At 43.5% G+C, this 21,676-nt stretch overlaps 1 protein-coding gene across 5 annotated transcripts in view; it reads left to right on the top strand.

Moving 5' to 3' along the window:
* Positions 1-1,673: 1,673 nt before the first annotated feature.
* Positions 1,674-21,676, top strand: part of pik3r5 (phosphoinositide-3-kinase, regulatory subunit 5) — a 23,123-nt gene continuing 3,120 nt past the window's right edge. Inside the window, exons 1-14 of one of the 5 annotated variants that reach the window (XM_034541199.1) lie at positions 1,674-2,015; positions 11,467-11,582; positions 15,668-15,783; positions 15,897-15,965; positions 16,591-16,729; positions 17,683-17,752; positions 18,251-18,425; positions 18,826-18,994; positions 19,110-19,178; positions 19,390-20,249; positions 20,348-20,473; positions 20,704-20,832; positions 20,975-21,068; position 21,676. The exon at position 21,676 is cut by the window's right edge and continues 76 nt beyond it. In XM_034541199.1, coding sequence (XP_034397090.1) covers positions 11,483-11,582; positions 15,668-15,783; positions 15,897-15,965; positions 16,591-16,729; positions 17,683-17,752; positions 18,251-18,425; positions 18,826-18,994; positions 19,110-19,178; positions 19,390-20,249; positions 20,348-20,473; positions 20,704-20,832; positions 20,975-21,068; position 21,676 — 2,117 coding nt within the window. In that variant the 5' untranslated portion in view covers positions 1,674-2,015; positions 11,467-11,482. Of the gene's footprint in view, positions 2,026-2,517; positions 2,869-11,466; positions 11,583-15,667; positions 15,784-15,896; positions 15,966-16,590; positions 16,730-17,682; positions 17,753-18,250; positions 18,426-18,825; positions 18,995-19,109; positions 19,179-19,389; positions 20,250-20,347; positions 20,474-20,703; positions 20,833-20,974; positions 21,069-21,675 lie in introns of those variants that run through there. The other 4 variants (XM_034540942.1, XM_034541117.1, XM_034540859.1 and 1 more) reach the window with 4 other exon arrangements.

Consider the following 21,676-nt stretch of genomic DNA (forward strand, 5'->3'; position numbering starts at 1 on the left):
TCAGGTTATTATTATTATGCTTTATGCCTCTTGCTCTTGCATGGAAAGAAGAATAAAAACAATCATATCTCATCTCTGTCAGTTCAGATCCGCGGTGAAGACACACTGCTGACTTCAGCTGGAAATAACATCGCGTAGCCAGATGTTTGCAGCTGCCGGCCTCTTGTTAAGAGCCACAGACAACGTGTCAACAATCCTTACACCTATAGAGCGAAACCACACAAAACAACAGTTGCTATGATACAAAACACAATAAGCATTCAATCGTAAAAAAACTTCCCTTGTCTGTAAATCATGCAATTGATCATGTCGAAGCTCACAGAAATGTCCAAAACAAGCAAACTAAACAACCTCTGGGCACTCAGCGGAGGATCTATTGTAGAGATCAGAAGACTTGTAGTTATTGACTCATCCCATTTGTACCAAAAAGGCAGAAATGAACTGAAGGAAGAAAAAAAAAGAACAGACATGATCCTGTTCATTTTCTCTCAGTCTCTTCCGAAGCTTTGCAATTTTCATCCGTTAATTATTTTTAATCTCAACCTTGTTGGATTTTTTTTCTCTATCTTCTGAATTTGCTTTCATTCGGCCATTCCTCTGTCAACACACCCTTTATTCTGGCTGCAGCTTAGGTTTGTTATTGAAATTTAGAGATGCAGAACAATATTCGATGTCTTGTGTCGCAGTGAACCTCTCGGATATTCAAGTGCCATACGGAGGGAGAGCAGTCGGGGAGGGACATGGACAGTTTCAGGATTCAGTTTTGATTATTAATCGTGCACATCACAACTACAACCTGTTAATAATAATCAGTTAATAATACAATACATTTTTACTCCACTTCTTCCATCATCAGACTTTGTTTTTTTTATAGAACCACCTATATTTGTCCTAAAAAAATAAATACTGCTGGACACTAAAGTAAAGTATTAAAATCACAGTGCTGTTCATTCACATGATGACTTGTTGTAAATAAGCTTTGACAAATGTTACCTTCCTGTCAAAACGTGTGCAGATTGACACAGGCTGAACTTTCCCGTTTGTGTTTACTGTCTCTGCTTTGTGTGGCTTGTCACCATATTTCCCTCATTTCAAAAGAAGGGGAATTCATAGTCACACTAATACATGAAATGTAAATGACAGGCAAAGCAGGAGGAGGAAGTACGGTCAGTGTTTCCCTGACACACACACACACACACACACACACACACAGAGCGAGAGAGAGTTGTTGTCCTTCCAACCTCCCCGGGTAACGAGTATCACAACACTTAAACAATTTCTTAGAGTCTATGGAGCACAATCGGACAGTTGACGGAGCCTGGTCAAGAGCTGGCCAATGCTACGATTGGTCAGTCTGCGTTCGATGGGCGGGGCTTGGCGAAGGGTCAATTAGTGTTATTAGTTGCAGTCTGTGTTGTTTATCTTAACTGGATTCCAAAGAAAATGATTCCTTTAGAAATGTTGATGCCCCTCTAAAAAGCACGGACAAGTGTGAAAATCGCAGAACAACAAAAACGTCAAACAGATGACTTCCTTTTAGGGGCCTACATCCTTTCATAATCCACATGCAACCTCTCTGTCAAACACACGCACACACGCACACACACACACACACACGCACACACGCACACACACACACACACACGCACACACGCACACACACACACACGCACACGCACACACACACACGCACACGTATGTAACACACACCATTCACCATTGCACTTCCCACCTATACAAGCACCAGCAGCCTCCCTCATTGTGCTCACATGCACCTCTTTCATCCACTTCCTGTTTGTGTGTGTGTGAAGCGCTGGAGTCTGTAAGCGCAGCAGAGAGCTACAACCAGAGCTCTTGCCTCGCCGCACTGCTCCGCCCGTGCCCAGGATGTGGCTTAACCTGTTAAACCCTGACGTGTGCGGCGAATGAATGGCAGTGGCACTGAGACGGAGACCCTCTGCCTGAGACTATTGAGACACGTACGGAGGCCATGGATGCTGGACAGTGAACTACAGGTGAGCCAGAGTGAGTTTTGAAGGGCTTCTGCTCCCAGCTCACGTTTGCCTCTATGCACCGGGGTGTCTGAGCTTCGTCCGTCCAGCTCATATGGTGGTTAATTGACTTCTTTGGTATCTTTTGTCTTTTGAGCTGGTTTTGTCAGTCATGTTTTCTCGTCTTATTTAGACTGATGTCAACGTGTTTTTATAATATCCAGAGTTAACTTCTCTGCCACGTGAAAGCCTTCGGGCGTCTTGTTTTTCTGCCAGAGGAGCTGATGGGCAGCATTACCCTCACACTGATGGGAAATGCTGGGCTGTAGGCATGTTGACAGCCCCCCCCGCGCACACACACACACACACACTCTGTGAGATCACAGGCCTCCCCCCTCTGTGATACCACTTTGGGAACTTCTGCTTTTACATATGCCCTAAATGATTCATGCTTTTAATAAACGCTGAGGAAGTGAGAAGCACGTGTGAGGAGCCAGGACTCTATCTCGCTTTAAGTGTCTGCATCTGCAAATGGGAACAACTATTTGAGCCGGTGATATCTGAGGATGTGAGACGTCTGTGGTTGTGTGTATGTGCGTGTCTGTGCGAGTGTGTGTGTGTTGCGTGTGTGTGTGTGTGTGTGTTCCCCCCGTTCCCATAGATATCTGTGGCGGTAGTTGAAGTTCAACTTCATAAAAGGGGCATCATTTGTTTGGATGGGCAGAAAAGTGACAACCAGGGATGGAAGCACATCATCCTGTTGGTTTCAGATTGACAGCCTGTCAGTGGTCGTTGGGGGCTCCACCCTATTGAAACTCAGCTGAGCCAACGCCTGAACTCAACATCCTATTTAACGACAGGAACCAGCCACTTAAAGGTGTCCTTTTCTTAATCTGATAAGTATAAGTCAGTTTCAGTTGAGCTAAATCAAATAATCAATATTCCGTCTGTGTGGCTATGCAGGCCTCAAGTCCTACATTTTGTGATTCTGACTCGAGTCCAAGTCTTAAGTTTTGATATATATACTTATATATATCCATGTTCTGGAGAGTTAGGGTGTCATCGCACAAAATGACAAGTGGGTAAGCGTCACCGTTACAGCCATGAGGCAAATACTGCCAACTTCTCTCTCTTCGTGATGGTCCACTCCTCTTATTAAACACCATTATCATCATTTTTCACCAAAAGGAAAATGCAAGCCTAAAATGTGCCACGCTGGCCTCCTCTCTCTCCTCTCCCTGTCAGACGACAACAGAGGAAGGGATCATATACTCTTCTTAGAAATTGTACAAAATTGCCCAACCAGTTTGAATACGATCATCTCCTCCTGTTGAGAAATAACAACTGCCCTAGCAGGTCACGTGCCGGGCTTGAAAAAACAAATGAAGGAAAGGGGGGGAAAAAAAAAAACAGAAGACAGATCAAAAAGGTCAATGGGGAGATTTGTTGTCAACCACAGAGATCAGATGTGAAGAGAGAAAAGGACGTCGCAGTGTGTTGTGATCGAGCTGAGGTCGATCCAGAGCAATGTTATTCACACGTTGCTTCCTGTTTGTCTCCTCACTTTCTCACTTATGACTCGTGCTTTGAGTTTAACACCTCCGTGCGTGTGTATGTGCATGTGCATCTCACACCTGTCGTGTTTTTTGTGTTGTTTAAAATATATATATATATATATATATCACATTCAAACAAATATAAGAGGATTTGGGTTTCTACTGGAAATCATGGACACGTGCATCCATGATTGCATGGATGCACGTGGTCCTTGTGGAAGGACCATGAAACCAGTATGAAATAGACTTGTGTTGCGGTAGCATAGTCGCCCCTGCGTCGGGTGTTAAGTGTCCTCGCCTGATATTACGGCACTGGATATTTGCATTAATGGTCGTTTCATCATGTGTTTATCAGGATTTATTGAGGAAGCGAAGAGCAAAAGCGCCTTTGTTGCCAACTCGTCACAGCACATGCGACATCCAGGGTTCAAGTTGGGCCCCGAGGTCGGTGTTGCCTGTCATACTTTTCCCTCTCTCTTTCTTTCCCCCCTTTTTTTTCCCGCTATCCTCATAAAAAGGCAAAAATGTCCCCAGAAAGATTCAGAAAATACGGACACACAACCTCTTGGTGCTGTACTTAGATGTGTAGCGCCTTGAATACTTAAGGCGTTGCAGAAGTTCTAATTGATTTATGCGGGACCGCATCGGTTCATCTGGGAGACGATACGTGTTTTTAACATAAAAAGGATTGTTAAGTACAGCAAGATATTGCAGTAAAACACAGAAAGAAGCACAGCAAATATGAGATTTCTTTTCTCAAACTGCCCGCAGACTAAGAAAGGGCTTAAAAAGTGGGACTCCGAAAGTGTATCCGTGACCCTGGGAGCAGCTGTTGAACAAAACAATGGCGCCTCACGAGCAGCATGAAAAAGAAGTCCTTGAAGTGCGTCGCAAAACAAAAAAGGAAATGTCAACATGCACAATTCCACGACAGCTGGGCGAACCGCCGGCTGATGAGGATCACGTGATGCGACTGACACCGCCGATGGAGCTGGAGGGAAGCACTTAGTCCGAGGAGAGCTTTGGAGTCGGACCGCTGTTGTTTCCTAAAGCCATAAGAGGTCCGTTCACATCCAGGAGGTCAGTGGAGAGAAAAGGGGGACTGGATGTGAATATCAGACTCTATCAATCGTTACAAAAAAAGGAAAATGACAGGCACGCATACTTTACATACACACACACACACACACACACACACACACACACACACACAAGCTCTCCTCCCGGGTCTGTGGGAGTGTATATGCGAGTCCGATCACACCACAACAATAGGGAGGCACCTGCTTCCTCAGCTGAGCAGGGACGCTTGCCTTCCTGTGAGGAAGCAGTTGGTAATGGGATCAGTGGGAGAAGATGGAGGGAGAAATAAAGACGCAGGTGGAGGTGAAGTGGCGGGACCGCATCGGTTCATCTGGGAGACGATACGTGTTGGAGAGGGAGAGAGGGAGGCCGACGGAGAGAGGAGGAAGGGAGTTGGTGGTTCTGCTGCTTGCTGGTATTGTCTGACTGTTGCAAGTTGCAAACCGTAAAAAAAAAGTGGAAGTGACCTTGTTGACTCTTGGGGCTGTGCTGCATACATCCTCTTATGAAACACTGCAGGCTCATGCATTCGCAACATGCCTAACAACTCTGCGTAAACAACTATGATGACACTCTGGATTTGGGATTGACGTAGTCTGTCAAAAGACCAGTGTACATTGTCAGCCCAGGTCTCGCGAGATAGTCACGGAATGCATCGCTGTTGGTTTTTCTTGCAAATGGACACAAATTGCCAGATTATTATAAAAAAATTTTTAACGAAACCAATGCCAATGGAAAGTCAATTAGGATCCTTTTTCCGTGGCGGGCACGCACATTAAACGTGAAATGCTCGTGGCCATGCACCGGTCAGAGCTATTGGAGTGGTGTTTAATATTGATTGGTGGGTGGGAGGGGAGACGGATGGATCCAACGAACCATGAGACCGGTGTTCGACACCTCATGTCCCAAAGTCATGTGGTTGTGTCGCCTAAACCTAGCTGTACATCGTTATTTTAAGCCCAATCATGTGTTTTTTTCTTCCTAAACCTAACGTTTGTAAAGAAATTGTTAAATTGAACAATAGATGACTTTAAACGATCGTCACATCATCTATACATTCTCTGTGGCATATTTGGGTCTAACTTTTCATCGACAATGAAATCACTCCGGTAAAATGACACCAACACTAAAAACTGATGTCGCCAGTAGAACTATTACTAGTTGATGAACCTGCAGAACAGCACTTTCACTGCATCGTGCCACCTCATGTAAGATCTTCCCCTCTTTTATCACCGTCTCCATTGAACCCCACCCTAGTCATCAGGACTCTGACTTATTAGTTCCTTCCACTCTGAGCTGGGCTCTCATCCAGCTCTGTCCGACCCTGACAATGACCGGAGCCCTCAGAGCAAGGGTACAACGCGCTCGCCTCAATACCTCAGCTAGGTCCCACTCGGGACACCTCTTAGACACAATACCTCTCTGGGGGGGGGGGGGGGGGCTGAGTGTTTACCTCTGGGGCTGTCGGTATATTGTTGGAGAATGGTTACCGTAGGAAAAGGAGTGGAGAGGTGGGGGATGATTGAACTTCATTCCTCTGCCCTCCTGAACTCCTGCCCTGCCCCTCCACCGGTGCTAATGATGAGGTCGGTGGGTCGGATGTTTGTATAGTGTGTGTGTGTGTGTGTATGTGTGTGTATGTACTGTTTAATGTGTGTATGAGCACGCATGTGCGAATATATGAACAATGGTTTGTGGAACACAAATTCAATAGGTCCCCCGCTTAATAATTTTAAGGCGAGCACCCCCCCCCCCCCCCCCCCCCCCCCCCCCCTCCTCCTCCCCAGGCAAATAAACACTTCTTTTTTTCCTGCACTGGTCAATTTATGTCTTCTTTTTGACTCGCGGAAAGAAAACATCCATAATACCGATGTCAGTGTTTATGAGTAGATTCACCAAACGTTTGGAATTAGATAATGCCTAATTTGCATATTTAAACATAACATTTGAGAAGACTTGTAATACTAATACAAAATTGCCCTAATGTAAGTAATCAACCTGCATTTTTTTATATTGGTATGTCAAAACGTGTTCCAAAATGTATGTCATTTTAAATGAGTATTTTTTCTCAGACTTCAGCAGCACTAAACACTCCACTTTCATTGTATCTATATTCTGCAGGGTTTTACTAAGGGGCTTGTTCATATTTCATCACAGACGGATTTATACAAAATGTTTCTCCTAAAAACAAGACAATATTTAGTATTTAATAATAAATACATGTATTTTATGACTGTTGATCCCCTTAGTAAAAACACATTACTCTAATATGTCAACAAAACAATGTTGTATCTGTCTTTATCCAATGTTCAGATTTCTCCTCTTGAAATGTATGCAAATTAGCACACATTTGATAAGATATTGCCTCATTTGAGTATTTAAATAAAACAAAAAAACAATACAGGAAGCTCATAATACAAAGAAAGAATTGCCTTAATGTAAGTAATCAACTGGATCAGTTTTATGGTGACATCTATCATCATCATTCACTCAAATATTGTGTAATATATATCCCAATTGAAATATCAGTCCTAATAATTGCAATAAAGTATTTGTTTTCTTCCAAATATAGCAACATGTATTTGCCACGGTACATGGGGCTTTCCGACCTAGAAATATAGATTTCCTTGCTTGTGTGTTTCTGTATATGGCCCACACCTGCTTTAAAGTGAACAGTGTGTGTGTGTGTGTGTGTGTGTGTGTGTGTGTGTGTGTGTGTGTGTGTGTGTGTGTGTGTGTGTGTGTGTGTGTGTGTGTGTGTGTAGGGTTATTTGGTGAGTAAGAGCAAGTAAGTCGTTCATTAACACAATTCATCTGACAGCCTGCATTTATTTCTGGCTTGTAGCGGGGAATTTGTTGGTCACTGGGGAAAGTTTGAGAAGATGTAATCAGGCAAAAACGTTTTTGATGTCATCGCTCATTTCTCACTAGGGACTAATGTGGCTCTGATCAATAAGATCAAAATAATTACGTTTTTAAGAATTTGGTTTCTCTAAAAACAAATCTTTAAACATCTTCTATGGGGAAGTAAAGTTGTTCCGCTCAGATTTAGATGTTCCCAGTATTTGCACACAATATACGGATACTGTATTTCCATGGCAAAAGTGTAATATGATTTCAGGCTTTAAAAATATATCAAGCAGGAACATAACGCTTGACCAGTAGCTTCTTTGATTCCCTCCAAAATACAAAATACAACCCACTATATTTTATGAATCAAAACAAAATTTCCCAGATGTGTGCAGTGTCTGATTTTTAAGTACATTCACAGACAAAATATTTTTTAGCAATACATCCCATTCACCTCATGAGTCACTCCCTTATTTACATCCAAAGATGCTGAACAATGTGAAATGACATTTCTATTCCGCCAAAAAGCAAAAGTAATGCTGTACGCTTCCAAAAATAATGGTCCGCCTGCAGTGCGTTTCAGGGTGGATCTACACCTACGCTCTCATGTGATCACCCGCTATCCGACTGCAAATTTTAATGCAATGTGCCAAATGGGGTCATATTGTACATGCACCTTGTGTTGATGGTCACCTGCGTCTGTACAGATGTTCATTTTCGGGTCAGATGGTATCAGCTGCACGCTTGTTTCCCCTGCGCAGTTTTCAGGGGAATTCCAAAAACCACGCAAGGATGTCACAACCAGTGGAGAAGTGGTCACTGTACCTCAGACTGTACTTCAGACTGTACCTCAGACTGTACTTTAGACTGTACCTCAGACTGTACTTTAGACTGTACTTCAGACTGTACCTCAGACTGTACTTTAGACTGTACTTCAGACTGTACCTCAGACTGTACTTCAGACTGTACCTCAGACTGTACTTTAGACTGTACTTTAGACTGTACTTTAGACTGTACCTCAGACTGTACCTCAGACTGTACTTTAGACTGTACTTCAGACTGTACCTCAGACTGTACTTTAGACTGTATTTCAGACTGTACTTCAGACTCTACCTCAGACTGTACTTTAGACTGTACTTCAGACTGTACCTCAGACTGTACTTCAGACTGTACCTCAGACTGTACTTTAGACTGTACTTTAGACTGTACTTTAGACTGTAACTCAGACTGTACCTCAGACTGTACTTTAGACTGTACTTCAGACTGTACCTCAGACTGTACTTTAGACTGTATTTCAGACTGTACTTTAGACTGTACCTCAGACTGTACTTCAGACTGTACTTTAGACTGTACTTCAGACTGTACCTCAGACTGTACCTCCGACTGTACTTTAGACTGTACTTCAGACTGTACTTCAGACTGTACCTCAGACTGTACTTTAGACTGTACTTCAGACTGTACTTTAGACTGTACTTCAGACTGTACCTCAGACTGTACTTCAGACTGTACTTTAGACTGTACTTCAGACTGTACCTCAGACTGTACTTTAGACTGTACCTCAGACTGTACCTCAGACTGTACTTTAGACTGTACTTCAGACTGTACCTCAGACTGTACTTTAGACTGTACTTCAGACTGTACCTCAGACTGTACCTCAGACTGTACTTTAGACTGTACTTCAAACTGTACCTCAGACTTTACCTCAGACTGTACCTCAGACTGTACTTCAGACTGTACTTTAGACTGTACTTCAGACTGTACCTCAGACTGTACTTTAGACTGTACTTTAGACTGTACCTCAGACTGTACTTTAGACTCTACCTCAGACTGTACTTTAGACTGTACTTTAGACTGTACTTTAGACTGTACCTCAAACTGTACCTCAGACTCTACCTCAGACTGTACTTTATACTGTACTTCAGACTGTACTTTAGACTGTACCTCAGACTGTACTTCAGACTGTACTTTAGACTGTACTTTCGATTCTACCTCAGACTGTATTTTAGACTGTAATTTAGACTTTACTTTAGACTGTACCTCAGACTGTACTTCAGACTGTACTTTAGACTGTACTTCAGACTGTACCTCAGACTGTACTTTAGACTGTACTTCAGACTCTACCTCAGACTGTACTTTAGACTGTACTTCAGACTCTACCTCAGACTGTACTTTAGACTGTACTTCAGACTGTACCTCAGACTGTACCTCAGACTGTACTTTAGACTGTAATTTAGACTGTACCTCAGACTGTACTTTAGACTGTACTTCAGACTCTACCTCAGACTGTACTTTAGACTGTACTTCAGACTGTACCTCAGACTGTACCTCAGACTGTACTTTAGACTGTAATTTAGACTGTACCTCAGACTGTACTTCAGACTGTACCTCAGACTCTACCTCAGACTGTACTTTAGACTGTACTTCAGACTGTAATTTAGAATGTACTTCAGACTGTACCTCAGACTGTACTTCAGACTGTACCCCAGACTCTTCCTCAGACTGTACTTTAGACTGTACCTCAGACTTCACTTTAGACTGTACTTCAGACTGTACCTCAGACTGTACCTCATACTGTACTTCAGACTGTACCTCAGACTCTACCTCAGACTATACCTCAGACTATACCTCAGACTGTAATTTAGACTGTACTTTAGACTGTACCTCAGACTCTACCTCAAACTCAGACTGTTTCATCAACCAAGTTGACTTGGTTTTGTTCGATAGGGCGGCAGACTCACTTCATCCAAAGTGTTGTCATCAAAGCGCTGCCGCCATGGCCGCTGTTTATCGACTCTGAAAGATAAATCTGTCACTCCACCCTTTCTTTAAGTCACCGATGGGACGTCCCTGCTATCTTGTTTTGCATATTGCCTCTGATCAGATGTGTTCATAACAGAACTGAAACACACCTGGGTTGTCCTCAGATGCTGCACGAAAAGAAACCCGCCAAATTCGCTGATAAACTGAGAAGGTGAAAAAATTGAAGTTCAGCACGACCGGATGAGTCAGTGCTGAGGACATTGTGTACTTATATTGTAATGGTCAATGCTGGGGTTATACATTTGACTGTTTTTCACCATGTCTCTCTGCAAACTGTGGTACGGATTTAAAAACTGAAACCAGTGGGGGCTGTTTTTTTTCTCTTTTACCTATCCATACAAGTCATACGGTTAACATTGTGGGTTTGTTCCAATGTGCCTGAATGTTGCTGTTAGTAATAGTTTTTTTTTTTTTAAAACTAATTGCTCAACATCTGCCCGACCAGAGCTTCAATAAGTCTCCTGTTTATAAAACTGACAATCATCCCTCTTCCTGTGTGCATGCTTTGTGGCTGTTTGTTGTTGCATGAGTTCATATTTAAATATATCGCAGAACAGGATCGTTATTGTGGCTCATTTATCAAAGATCTTTCATAAAACTCAGTGATTTGAGGCAGACCAGGCGTCCAATCGTATGTGATGTTACATTTCAGGTGCTATGGCAACAAAATAGCAACACATGCATCTGTTTATCCTTCCCGCCTCAGAAATGTCCCATTTATGGCAATGGCAATTATATTTATATAGCACATTTCCTTTCATGTAAACTCAAAGTGCTTTAAATTTAAAGACACACATATATAAATATAGGCATAGACATAAGGAATTTGGCAACATAAACAACATAAATACAAGTATACAGTAGCATATGCAAGCATACATCAAACCACACAGCTATAAATGAAACAAAACATCAACCCAATCAACATGTTACCAAACTGTGCAAGAAACCAGTTCACACGAGTTCACACACAGGTGTTATGGTTCGTGTGTCTTCTTCGACTATTTTACATACTTACCGAGTTATCGGCCTGCATGCAAAACTGCCGTGATAGCGCATACCGGTCATGAATAGAGAGGAACATGTTGAAATTTGAAGATAATATTCCACACAATGGATGAATGGGAATGCATTACTTAATATTGTCTCCATCTCCCGTCCCTCCGCAGAACCTGAGCCGTGAAGATGCAGCACACCTCGTGCACAGAGGACAGGATCCAGCATGTTCTGGACATGTGTCTGGAGGGGCTGAGACGAAGCCCCACAGCAGCACAGCACTGGAACGGTAAGAGCCCCCCAATAAGGACAAGGACCACAGATAAGCTTTGGTTTGAGATATGTGACAACAACGTTTCTGCACCGCTTCAATGAAGATGAGGGACTTTCTGGACATTTTCAGTTAAAACCTTACGGCTTAGGAATGGGAACTTGAAGCAGGCCTGCTTTTAAAGGTGCAATGTGTGTGTGTGTAGGATTAGCTGCGTTACGTCCAGTGTCGAGGTTGCAGATTGCAACCAACGTGAAAACGCAAATGTCCCCTATCTAGAGCCAGTGTTTGGTTTGTCCGTTCTGGGCTACTGTAGAAATAATGCCGGCTTTATGCAGAGGACCAGCTCTGTATGTAGATATAAACGGCTCATTCTAACAAATACAGCAGCGACTTCTTATTTTCAGGGGATAGTCATCTAAAGAAAACACACTTATTAATATTACATTTAATTTCTGTCAATTGATCACCTTAAATGCTTCTCACTGTCTATCAACCTTTTAGACGGTAGGCATTTTGATGTGTCATCGTAGGGAAAGTACAGCTGTATTTAATAACATTGACGATGGCTGCATTCCACTTAGGGGAGGCTCTTTGGATAGCTTATGGGACACTTAGTAGAACTGAGCTTTTGGTAATGCTAGTACCACCTGTGCTCGTCAAAATGTCTGCTGTCGAAAAAAAGGTGTATTGTAGAGTTGGTGGCTCAAACCTGTGCACATGTGCCTCAGCCAAGGTAATTACTAAAAATGTCATGTTTTGTGGCTGATGCTTTGCAAATTTTCCTGCATATTTTCCTAATGTTCAGGCTGGTTTTGTGCTAGTCATGGGTAAGCGTTGTGTGATACTCGTTACCTGGAAGGAGCTACACGTCTCCAAAACGTGACGTTTTTAGCACTGCTATGCTACGCACTGCTAGCACTGCTATGCTACGCTAGCTACTAAAGGTTTACACATTCTGACAATCATTTTCAATGATTACAACAGCGAATAAATAGGAACAGTGTTGTTCCTTACTTCCTATGTCTTCTGTCTAAGTGGGTGATGAGGTAGTTCACTTCTACACTCTGATCTGCAGACTTTAGCTTCTCTTTTTAACCTGTTTTCACGTCCTGGATATCTACTTTAAACACGTTTTGTCGACCTCTCGGTCTGCTTTTCTGTGAAATGGCTTTTTGTTTTTTCCCAAAAATCAGATATCATTTATTCAGTGAGTGCAGTTAGTGACAGTGTGGGCTACACGGCAGCAAAGCTCTGACAGCTTGATGGACAGGGGCGGGGCTTAGCCTGGTACAGGCTTCAAACTTTCTGAGAAATACTCCCAAACACGTTTAAATGTGACGTGTGCCGTTTACAGTGCTGCCTCGAACAGAAGGCAGTTGTTTGTTCTCAACACAAGGGCGCTGTGTGACAGACAGCGTGTGACAGTACAGTGTGCGCGGCCTACGAGTATATGTGTGTCCTGGCTTGTTGTTGGTGACACTGCTGCCGTGTTTTTGTGTGCTGGAGGAAGTTGTGTGAATAGACAGCTGGGAGGAAGTGGTGGCCCAGACCGCAGTGTGTGAGTGAGGCATCACGGGGCAAGGAGTCACTGTGGTGCACGGTGTAAAAACAGATCAAAAGATAAAATCCGCCTCCCGCTCATCAACCAGTGCCAGAGAGAGTGTCTTATAATTACATAAACATGTTCTCGGGTTTTATATCCTGATGGACTGTGATGATGAGATTCTTTTACATTTAAAGCATGCGAGCTGAAGCTGGAGTCTGTTTTTCATGTTTCACTCTTAACTTCATAACTCCATCATCTGTTTAGACGATTTCCAGGGATTTGTATGTTATGAGTGTGATTACATCCATTTGAGCTTAAGTACTGAGATATTCAAATGTGAATCTCATGAGGATCATTTGAAACTTGCAGCTTCATTTTTCAGTGCTGGCATCTTTTCAAAAATAAAGAGCCGTACAGCTCTCCAGTAAATATGCAAACACACCGTCAAGAGATGTTAGATAGGACTCATGTGTGAAGACATAGACAGCAACTGACACGTTTCTTGGAAAACATTTCTGCGTAACCTGAACAAGGGCTGATGTGTTACTTCCTGAGCTCCTCAGAGATGCAGTCGGAGCCGTTGAGACCGAGGGATCAAATGGAAAGTGAGGCGCTTTTTTTTTCTCAGCATGATAGACGTCAGATTGGTGTGGTTTGACATACTGTATGCCCAGCTCTCTGCATTCATCTGTTTCATCTCAAGTTTCCATTTCACACTGTTACAGAAAACCTCCAACCGAAGGTTTGTGTGGGTCTGGTTATCCCCAATTTCTTTTTTGTAGATTTCACTTTAACCCCTCATCATTTTCCTTTTGGATTATTATTAGCATATTTTAATGTTTAGTCCCGAAAGTCTTTTGGGGAAGATACCTTAACTCTGTTTTCTTGCAATGGGAAATCTGTTCTGCCAAAACATTCTAACTGAAACACCGAACAAAAGAAAAAAAATACCCCTGAAGTGCTCCAGCACCGACAGTAACGGACTGTAAAGTGAGGACTTCAGTTCATTCTCAGAACCACACACACGATTTCTGAAACCCACCTTGTAATCAAGGTGCTGTGCGTATGATGACATTAGATGCACTTTTTATTCTTAAAAGGCTAAGATTTGTTAGATTTCACAGCTGGAATAAAATGCCTCCTATCATCTGAAGTTTCTGGTTGCAATAAAGAATAAGTGTTTGTGTAATTGTTCCCAGTTGTTGTGATATAAAACTGCTGCTTTGGATGTCTGTTTTTTACTGGAGGTGAAATGGAACAATATAGTGTATAAGCCCGAACTCACACACTCACATTCATGGAAAAAGAGTGAATGTCTATGTGTTCATGGTCTAACTGTGCGTCATCTATATAATGTACGATATATATATATATATATATATATATATATATATATATATATATATATATATATACATTTTGATATTTGTGCTGGATGCTCTCTCACCATTGTGCCTCACTGTATGTGCAATAGCCAAACCCACTGGCTGACTTTGATTCAGGAATGTCACGTTGTGCTGGTTCCTCCATGTATACATAAAGTATATCCTCAGAAACCAAAACCGCTCCGGTCCGTGCTCTCAAAATGTCCCACAAATGAAATATTGCTGCCTAATGTCGGCGCTGGAGACAAAACACGCTTCTGCAGTGTCTCTTCAACGTGGAACAATTTACAGAAGGACGGGACATTGTTAATTCAAGGCAGGGCACGGTTACACTGGGCTTTTTTGATCAATTATGTCTTTTAACGGATCATTTAATCCCACTGACATTCATACCTAATGAAATAAAAGCAAAATGAACTTGGCTTTTTGTCTGAGCGCTCTCTCAGCATGCATTTATTTTAGCTTGCATGTAAAAAGAATCACAAACACGGTTGGGTACTTGTACCTGGATTGCTGATCTTCTTGTTCTAGCTCTACTGCTGTCAGAGTATACTCCATCCACATTTAGCAGTCAAATAGTAAATATAAAGAACACAATGATGTATACTCACACTGCTGGCCATACACAGATATAGCTCTACAGACTATAGTCAGAGTGCAACAAAAAGTGACCCGGCATCACAAGGGTGTCTTTCGGACCACAAACAGGTTTTCTTTTGTATTTATTGCCCTGGTAAGTGGTGCTGCAGTTTATTAAAAACCCTTAGTGATGGACTCTGTCTCCTCCAAGTGTGCTGCAACCCTGCCAACATACAGTCTGTTGAAGTGCTTCATAGATGCATGTGTGCACTGATAATCAATCTCTCATTACAAGACCGTGGCGTGTGGCGCAGCTTTGCTCGTATCCACAGAGCTCCATCACCTCCGCAAAGGAGCGTGTGAACTGCTTCGGATAGATTTTCAGGACACTTGGTGGAAGGGTGTGGAGCGCAGCTAGATTTGAAAGTAGTTACGGGTAAACTCAGTAAAGTAAAATAAGCGACTGTCTTTTTGTACCAAAACTGTTGTGGTGAGGTGAAACCTGCGTCTTCGGCCTCTTCTGACTCTTTCTATGTTTAACACGTGTGCGTTGTTGCATTAACACGAGTCCACCTGTGCATGTCTTTCAGTGCTGATGTGCTCGGCGGGTCAGTCAATGAACCGCTGGAGCCTGGAGGAGCTGGTGAAGAGGGACCCCGAGAACTTCCTCATCCTCTTGAAGCAGATCCTCAGGAAGACCAAAGAGGTGAGAGGTCAAAGGGCAAAGAGAACACAGTTGTCCTGCCGGCTGCTGCAATCTCTGAGCGTTTTGCCTCATCGACGCTCTCTTCCTGTCTGTCTCTGTGTGCGTGCGTTCAGGTTGAGGAGCAGTGTCAGTACGAGCTGGTGGCTCCCCTCGCCATCATGTTCTCCTCCACGTTGCTTCAGGTACATCCAGATCCGATCAAAACCTTGTGTCGCACGAGAGGAAGTGCCCTCTCAAAACTTGCGCTGCTTCAGCAACACAAACCATAGAGATGTTTCTCTTGAGGTGTTATGTGGCTAAAGCTTCCAGCACGATCATTGGGTGTATGATTCACTGATTTATTACCGGTTCCACAAAAGAGAGAAGAAATAGCCACACTTTGATTGCTTCAAAAGGTTAATGTTATTCTATAAATGTATTATTACACAAATTACTTTCATTGAAATGCAACATACTTTTCCTTCATACTTTTTTTCAGTAGGAACCGAGAACCTCAGAGTTCAGTTTGAGCTCTGATAATGTTGCAGCTTTGAGGTTTTGTGATGACGTGACAAATGTGCCTTTGGTGGTTTATTGTCACGAAGCCTGTAATAAAGTAAAACAGTGGCTAATGAAATCACATTATGACACAAAGCTGGGTTCCTCATATAGAATGTGACTTGTTTGTCGTTTGGCGAAGTAATATTAGAATAAAGCAGTAATGGAGTAATGGAAAAGAACAAGAAAAGTGTGGTTGGTCCAGTCTAATGCAGGGGTCCATGAAGTTATTCTCAGAGTTGAAATAACTGACTTGTGCCTCGGTTGCAGACGCCTTACTGTCCTGCAGACACGGAGCTGCTGCAGCAAGCCATCGAGGTGTTTCGCTGCTTCCTCACATGGCCCGAGCCGTACTGCAGCGTGTGCAGGACCCTCCTCACCACACTGCAGCTGGAGATCAAGGCCCCAGGTAAATATAGATGGGTTCGTTTTGCCAGTGCACGTGTGTGTGTCTGTGTGTGTGTGTGTGTGTGTTTCTATCCCAGTCTGAACTGAGACTCTGGAACCCCCCTGGGGTCTTTCAACCCTGGTAATCTCTCTCCCCCTAGTGACGAGTCAAGGAAATGCATTTAGTGCTCCTGATGCCAGAAACACCTGCAGCATTCACGACAGGAAGTATTGTCATTAATAATCAGATGAAGCTTAAGCATTTACAAAACAAAGCTCATTTGACACATTTAAACACCTAAGCTGAAATTCTCAGGAAAGTCAAAGGCACAGTATGCAGTCCGTTGTAAATTTTGGTTTAATATGTGTGCTTATCTTAATGTTTGTAACTACAGTTTGAATCAATGCATCAAATACGAAGCCATCGTGGAAATGTGACGGCTCCAGTGGGTTATTTTATACATTTCCATTGACTTTTAAGACGCTTCTTGAAAGACATGAGTAGATCAATTAAGACGCAACCTATTGTAACTATGCCTTCTATGCCCCAATAATGCTCACCATACTCCATAATGATGTCATCCTTTTCTATTGGTATTGCACTTTTGTGCACTGTACTGTTCACTAGGTGCACCACCTACCACCAGCTTGAAGCAAAGCAAAACACTTGCGATAGCTAAATATTGAAGTAAAACAACCGTATATTTTACAGTGAGATCAATTAATATATTATGTGACTTCCATCCCTGATACGAGTAGCCTAATACTTACATAGCTGAGCCCTTCTGAACACGATGAGCTGCTTTAAGGTCAAACTGACCAACAGGATGACATGTTGTAACTTCCCTCTGCCTGCCACTGGTCCACCAGGACACTGTCATGAATAACACTTTGCTCTTGTCAAGTTGTTCATTTACAAACCGTGAACAGATGGAAGAGAACAATAATGAAATAATTGTTCTATTTCCCTCACAGGGATTTCCTTTCAGAGACTTGTGAGAGAAGAACAGTTCCTTAACACCCCCAGCCAGAGCTCCAAGACCATGTACGTTCACACGAGAAAACCTAAAAGTACTCTACACAGAATGTAGGACTATAGAATATACTACATGTGCTCTATGTATTCATTATTTAGGATTTATAGTAGAGTGAACAGTTGTTGGTGATATTGGGACTGTATGAGTGCACGGTAAGACGGCCATTTCATGAGGATCTATTTTTAATCCGGTCACACAGACTGTGTGTTATCTTTGCACCTTCTGCTTTCCTGTTAAAATTTAAAACACAAAAAATAAATAAATAAATGTCAGTGGTTCACAGTAACTTTATCTGACCTGACACCACACCTTTTGAAGTAAAATAAGAAGAAAAAAAAGATGTCCACAAAACTAATAACTGAATCATAGCATTTAGGTGGTTAGGACCTTTTCATCCCTCTCTCCACCCACCCGACGCCACCGCCGCAGCATCCTGTTGCATCGTCGTGTGAATTTGCATACGTGTTCACGCGTCGCCAGTGACATCATCTGTGTGCTGCCTGCAGGACCGTGCTCCTGATGAACCCGTGCGAGGTGCCCGCTGACTTCCTCTCGGTGGCTGAGCAGCTCAGTGGCATTCAGCACTCGCAGAGAGAGACCTACATCAAACTGATCAAACACGCCTTCCAGTCCTCACTAGGCACCAAATACCCGCTACATCGCATCCACGGAGCCCTGCAGGTATGTGCTCAGAGCTGTGGACCATGAACCAAGGTTCTTAAAGACAAAATTAAATGATATTCAGTTTGAAGTTTCCTTTGTGTTCAGGGGTTAGACTTACAGAATCAAGTGTCATGTATACAGATATGAGTTAACTCTACATTTCCCTTTAAACCCTGATTATATGCGTTTAAAACAGTAGTTTATAGTATTTCGAGATAATTGCCAAAGGGCTTTGCATTACACTACCATACCATGTAAGCAATACCAAGGGAATGTGTGGCATTACGTCCACTTTAAGTCACATCTATACCTTTGAAGAAGCCAATGCAAACCATCAGAGAGTGTGTCACTGTGGGCACTGCAGGAATGTCTCAGGACACGTACCTTTACCGTGCCATGTGGTGAATGCTCTTTGCAGGCAAAAACCGTGACTGAATTGGGGTCCATCTTCTCCGCGGTAAGTGATGTCCTAGAGGCGGCCGCTGCCATGAGGGACCCTTTGAAGGGCCGTAGTCACGTGATCCAGGGACTTGAGGAGCTGAGGGAGAGCATGAGAATACCCCCGTCCAACGGAAGGAAGTCTGATGGTGAGGGGGCGGATTTTATTCACTGGGGGATATAAACACACTCTATCACGTTATAATGTTTCAGTTTCCAGTGATGATTGCTCTGAGACATTTATTTTGATGTCGTCCCCTTCAGGAATGCTACAAACCCTACCCTTGCCGACAGCCAAGTGTTACATGTTTCACTGGGAAAGAGATAACTTTGGTAAAGTATTCTGCACGATACTTTATTAATTCATACACAGGAATATCTCTCTGCTTTGAGCGGATGGAGATTCAGTTTTGCCTAAGTCTCAGCACCAGGGAATCCAGCCCCCTTTTTAATGTGGCATAAATACAAACCATATTTCTATTTGTTTGAGCATTTCTTTTTGTCTTTTTAAATTGCTCAACGGGATTCATATTTGTCTTTGCAGATGTTCTGAACACCCTTTTGGAACACGAGCCTGATGACCAAGGGCAGGCTGAGGAGGAAGAGGAGGAAGACATAGATTCTGATGAAGAGGAGGAGGAAGACGAAAACAAAGACGAGGAGGAACATGGAGTCGAATTCCCTTCAATGTCTACCATCCCTAATGGCTACATCGCCAACCACCGGGCCTCCACCTTCTCCACCGTCTCCTCCCTGTCCACCGCCTCCAAAGACTCCATGTACTCCACCTTGTCCGTAGCCTCGGAGTCCTACGCTGCGTCTCTCTCTCTCACTTCGGGCGGTGACAGTGACTACTTTGACGACTCTGACGACTACATCTGCTCCTCCCCCGTCGCTGAGAAATGCTCGCCAAAGTCCATCAACAAGGCTTCGGCCCGGCTCAGCAAGCACCTGCACCGGCTCATGTCAAACATCAAACCCAAGAGGCCTCGGTCGGTGACCCGGGCCAAAAGCCTCGGAGACACGGAGTTGAAAGACCGTTTAGTGGTGCGGGAGAATCGCTCCAACTCTCTTCCTCAGCAAGTCAGGTTGGGCTGTCCCGAGCCCTTCCTCCAGCCACAGAGTCAGACTCTCAGACACGTCTGCTTCCGAAGGAGGCCGATTCTCAGCAGCGATGAGGACAGTAAGAATACTACGCTGAGGGTGGTGGTGTTCGGCGCCGATCGCGTGGCAGGGAAGGTGGCCCGAGCCTACAACAGCCTGAGGAGGAAGGAGAGTGCGTGTCCACGTCTCAGCAGAGCCTTCAAGCTCCAGTTCTACTTTGTGCCCGTGAAGAGGGACTCGGCGATGTCTCCTTGCCCCGCGGTTCAAACCGGAAGTCCGAAAGGAGCGGCCCCGTCCAATGTGAGTCAACATTGGTTACATGGTTTTTTTGTTTCCCGAGCTGTCAAAGACCTGAGTTGCACTGTCCGCTGTTGTAATTATTGCTTTTGCTTAAGCAGGATCTTCACCTCACGGGCACAGGGGACAGCACCAACGACATTGCCCATCTCCTCGGTATGTTGGACCCTTGGTACGAAAGAAACACCCTTAGCCTGCTTAACTTGCCTGCCAACGTCGTCTGCCAGGTACAGCTGGAGTCCAACTTTTACACTGCCTTAACAAAACTCAACCTCACGTTTATCCAGCTAAGAACATGTCCATTGTAGTCTATTACTCAACCAATATGTATTCCAGAGGACTGTTATCATGCATATGGCTAAAGCCTGGAGCATAAACAACGAAAACGACACAAGTAATCTTGATGTCTATAATATTGTTTGAAGTATTAATGAATTATTTTTGCATTGCTCTGCAGCAAACCTCAAAGATCGAGTCGGGGTCATGTGACAGTACCGATGAGCCCCTACCCATCCTGGCCGACTTGGTGCTGTACTACTGCCGCTGTGCTGGCCGGCAAGCTCTGATCCAGCTCTACCAGGCTGAGGTCAGACACACGCTTACACACTAACATCACACACGGCCATCATAAACTAAATGCATCCCCGCCAGGGACATCACTTTAAAAACATGCCTGGCCTGGTATTTAGTAAGTTCGGTGATTGATTGAGGACTTCTTGGTGTTGCAGCTGACTTTAGCCTGTGGTGAGAGGAGGACGGAGGTGTTCATCCACTCCCTGGAGCTGGGTCACACCGCAGGAACACGAGCCATAAAGGCCATGGGTGAGTGTGACACGCGCACATATCCGAGCAACCCAGCCAGCAATAAATGCAATTTTTCCACGCACTTTAATGCATCATCTTTTTGATGAAGCTGAACTCCATTTACAATAGCGGAACATCAGTTATTTCTGTCGTGATTCAGTCAACTTCTACTTTTCTAGTTTCACTTGTCGCAGCGACACTTTTTAATTTCCTTTGGAGAAGTTCATACTCAGGTAAAGCTCTTTATGCTTCCTGCCCGCTGATTAGGTGCACCTTCTGCTTTCTTGTTAAAACGGGCCTTTTTTTTTAAATTGTCATTTTATTATCATCTACATTGAATGCTGTCACAATGCAACAACTCCAGTGTTCATTTTGCTCCACTTGTTCATACGTTTGAATGTTTGTAGTCATATTTAACAGTACTGTAGCATTATTTCTTTTTTTTAAATGGTATAACTGAAACACTGCTCTCATGGATCACTAATGTGTGTGTGTGTGTGTGTGTGTGTGTGTGTGTGTGTGTGTGTGTGTGTGTGTGTGTGTGTGTGTGTGTGTGTGTGTGTGTGTGTGTGTGTGTGTGTGTGTGTGTGTGTGTGTGTGTGTGTGTGTGTGTGTGTGTGTGTAGG

This window comes from Cyclopterus lumpus, chromosome 1 (genome assembly GCF_009769545.1).
Source record: "Cyclopterus lumpus isolate fCycLum1 chromosome 1, fCycLum1.pri, whole genome shotgun sequence".
Taxonomy (NCBI): Eukaryota; Metazoa; Chordata; class Actinopteri; order Perciformes; family Cyclopteridae; genus Cyclopterus; species Cyclopterus lumpus.